The sequence below is a fragment of the Sinocyclocheilus rhinocerous genome, unplaced genomic scaffold (assembly GCF_001515625.1).
Source record: "Sinocyclocheilus rhinocerous isolate Xijiao unplaced genomic scaffold, SAMN03320098_v1.1 scaffold4770, whole genome shotgun sequence".
Classification (NCBI taxonomy): Eukaryota; Metazoa; Chordata; class Actinopteri; order Cypriniformes; family Cyprinidae; genus Sinocyclocheilus; species Sinocyclocheilus rhinocerous.
In genome coordinates, this window is record NW_015638972.1 from 142686 (window position 1) to 146930 (window position 4245).

The 4245-nt window shown below is 36.4% G+C and overlaps 1 protein-coding gene across 1 annotated transcript; it reads left to right on the top strand.

Annotated features, from left to right (window-relative positions):
* Positions 1–351: 351 nt before the first annotated feature.
* Positions 352–3753, top strand: LOC107750411 (extracellular calcium-sensing receptor-like; the record flags this gene model as incomplete). The annotated part of the gene is made up of 4 exons (XM_016565773.1): positions 352–560; positions 692–980; positions 1059–1814; positions 3526–3753. Coding segments are annotated over exons 1-4 (1482 nt in total), but the record flags the coding sequence as incomplete, so codon positions are not given.
* Positions 3754–4245: the final 492 nt, after the last annotated feature.

Genomic DNA, 4245 nt, shown 5'->3' on the forward strand with positions numbered 1-4245 from the left:
TAGTTGCTAATGGCAAAATATATTTCCACAATAAAAGTTAGAAGCAAATTGAGAAAGCATGTAAGCAGACTGTGTATGAGAAATTGAAGTGAATAGATTCACTTCTTATAAATGACTTTATAAGAAGCCCAAAAATAACATTTTTAATATTCACTATCTTAAATTATAAAATTCAAAATCAAATTGTATAATATTAGTTTGACTCTATTCAAGGTCTGATTGACCTGATTCATGTTCTGCCCTGTGAGTTCATTGGCTATGTTCACAATCATTCATCCAAAATAATCACATATATAAAAGTGCAAATAAGTCAGATGCATCTGGCAGTCAGAGTTGAACTCAATCATTGGGATGCTTGTTTTTCTTTACACACTTTTGCTTTTCCATCACCTTCATACAAAGGCGGAGAACACTGTTTGCCAACTGATGGGAGACCCTAAGTACCCGCTGTTATCCAAGGAAGGAGACGTAACTATTGGAGCAGTGCTTTCAGTTCACGGTAAAGAAACATTACCATCATTTGAGTTTACACAAAAACCTCAACGTCTGTTTTGTTCCAGGTTTGTTATTTTACATGCATTTAATAAAAATAAGGATTTGTCTAAATTAATTGTAAAATATATAAATACATATAAAAAACATTTATAAAAATACATATAAACATTGCTCACACTGAAACGTGTTTCCACAGTGTGAATCTAAGAGATTTTCGTCTGGCTCAAATCATGATCTTTGCCATTGAGGAGATTAACAGAAGTGACAGTTTGCTCCCAAATGTTTCTATTGGCTACAAAATCTATGACACCTGTGGATCAAGACTCTCTTCTATGAGTGCAACCATGGCATTGATGAATGGTCATGTTATTGCAGCAGAGGACAGATGCAATGGACAGTCTCCAGTACATGCTATCATAGGAGAAACAGAATCTTCAACCACAGTGATTCTGGCCAGAAATACAGGACCTTTTAAAATTCCAGTGGTAAGGAGCAAAAACATTAAAGATTTCACTTAACCACCATACTAATTATATACTTTTTCACTGTTCTTTCTGTTACAGATAAGTCCCTCGGCCACATGTGAATGTCTCAGTAATAGAAAACATTACCCATCATTTTTCAGGACAATTGCTAGTGATTACCATCAAAGCAGAGCACTTGCACAAATAGTCAAGCACTTTGGCTGGTCTTGGGTGGGAGCTGTGAACAGTGACAGTGACTATGGAAATAATGGAATGACCATATTTCTGAAAGCTGCCCAGGAGGAGGGAATTTGTGTGGAGTACTCAGTGAAATTCTACCGAACAGAGACTGAAAAACTTAAAAAAGTTGTAGACACAATAAAAAAAGGCACTGCAAAAGTGATTGTTGCGTTTCTTTCCCATTTTGAGATGGGAAACCTGCTTGATGAGCTAAGTATTGAGAACATTACAGACCTCCAAGTGATTGGTGTGGAGGCATGGATAACTGCAAAGAGTCTGATAACTCCAAGCAGCTTTCGTGTTCTGGGAGGGTCAATAGGGTTTGCAGTGAGAAAAATCAATATTGAAGGGTTTGCAGATTACATTATTAAAGAATTCTGGGACACAGCTTTTTCATGCTCACAAAAGGAAGGGAATTCTTCTCAATATGCATTAAATTGCAGTCAATTTCAGGATCTACTTGCATTGAAAAATTACAAAGAAGATGTGTTGGAACAAAGCTATTCAAGCAACGTCTACAAAGCAGTTTATGCTGTGGCTCATTCACTACACATTATGCTTAACTGTAAAGAAAGAAGTGGTTGTGAGAACGGTGTGACCATTCCCCCACATAAGGTAAAGTATTGAGAGATTTGCAGAAAAAAAACAGCAAGAGGTTAACTATTATTATTATCATCATCATCATTATTATTATTACTAGTTTTTTTAAACTGCTTACACACAAAATCTTTACTTCACAGTTTCTGAAACCTGACCCTCAAATACCAGAACCACACACTAAATATGCAAAACCATACACTAATTCTCAGCCTTTGACTCAGTTTTCAATTTTATAAAACACTTTTTGCAAAACACAACACACAATTCTCTATGTAACACACAAAAATCTAACAGGAAGTATCTTGATTTCCTTTTTCAAACACAACCACTCAAAATGCCACACTAATTCATCGGTGCCTCACACTAACTCCTCACATGTGCAAACACTCAATGTTTTACTTAACACCAACCAATCATGGCTTTAGAATAGGCCTATAAACAGTTTGTTTATAAAAAGTTTGGTTTCAATCTTGCTTTCATGTTTGCTGTGAATGTTTCAACATCTCTCTGCCAATTACTTTCAATCTTGTACAGAAATGTGCATAGGAGCTCATGAAAGAAGAGCTTTAGGTTTTGAATAACTGTGTGCATATTAAATATACAAAAATATAATATTATGGCAAAGGTATTTGCAACGCAAAACAAATGTTTGCTTTTGATATGTGTTTGTGATGTTTGGAATGCAGTGTTTCATTTTTCAGTTAATTATTATTATTATTGTTATTATTATTATTATTATTGAGGCAATTACAGTTTTTTCCAATTGCTAACACACTAAAATGACATGCACAGCACAATTATTTAAACTGACACACAGAGAGCAAAACTTCTTCTCAAGTCTCCAAAAGTCTAAACACATTTTCTGCTTTACACACATTTTGCATTTCAAAATGGCACTTTTTAAATGCACTGAACACAGTTCTCTGCATAAGACACAACAATCTGACATAAAGTCACATGTTTGCCATTTCAAAACACTGCCATTCAAAATGACACTACATGAGCTAATTGGCCAATTACATGTGCCACCTGGCCAAACACCTCAATGGTTAATTGTTAACACTTCAATCAGGATGTAAGCACTGTGAAAAGACCACAGGTGAGAACCTTTTTTTTACAACCACAATGGAAGACATTGCAGAGAGAGGAAGAGGAAGAGGGAGGTTGAGAATAAGAGGGGGAGGAAGAGTGAGAGGTAGGGGTAGAGCAGGTAGAGGAGTTCATGGCCAAAGAAGACAAACACTTTCAAATGAAATCAGAGCAACCTTAGTAGATCATGTCATCAACCATGGGCTGACAATGCGTGAGGCTGGACAGCGAGTGCAGCCAAACTTGAGCCGTTTTACTGTCGCCTCTGTCATCCGGACCTTTAGACTGGAGAACAGGTATGTAACCAAAATTTCATGTAGTACACATGTAGTATACCCCATGTCATAGTGTATCTGTTGGGTGACACCTGTTTACATAGTGTATGACATCAGCCATTCATGAACTGTACAAGTTTCCTGTACAATGTACTCTACTGTGGGGGAAAATATTTAGGCTGCATTGTCCAAGCCCTATATATATTTTTATTTTATTTTTTCTGAAGGACTGAGAGACGACACCATGGTGGAGGAAGGGGCCAAATGTTCACCGGGGTACAGGACAGACTAGTTTGAAAAATTGTGTTAGCAATTGGAAAAAACTGTAACACTTCAAAATATCAAAATTGTCTTTTTTCCAGGTGGTTGAGGCTCTTAAAAATGTGCATTTCACTACAAAGATGGGAGATTATGTGTGGTTTGACAGCACTGGTGCAGTTGTAGCCCAATATGAAGTTGTAAACTGGCAGCAGGATTCAGATGGATCAGTACAATTTAAACCAGTGGGATACTATGATGCTTCACTACCTCCTGACCAGCGCTTTGTGCTCAACACTGACAACATTATTTGGGCTGGAGGACAGCTAGAGGTAAACAGCAATGAACAAATAGTTCAGATTTTAATATGGGTCACCACAATGTCAAAATCTAAAGATAAAATGGATGCATATTTTACAGTTTTTTCAAAATGCTTATATAGTTTTTTAAACTATTGCTCCATTTCTCAAAACTCTACACACAAAACAACAAAACACACACACACAACATACAAAACGTCACACACATCTTGCAAAAGCAAACACTTCTTTGAAAACTGTTTTAACTTTTCTAAAAATTGTATTTTGCCTAAGAGCATAGTGAACATAAAATAATTAGCCACATACACGCCAGCCAACACACAGATGTGAAAAATGTAAAACTCTCGTGTGGTCTTTTGATTTTTCAGAGTGCAGTGGAACACAGGAGTTTGTCATAGTACTCTCACATACTGTACATGCATATGCACATATACACTGTATACAGTATGAATGACTGATGAATTTTACAGTTGCGCAACTTAACCTGAATCAATACTCAACTGA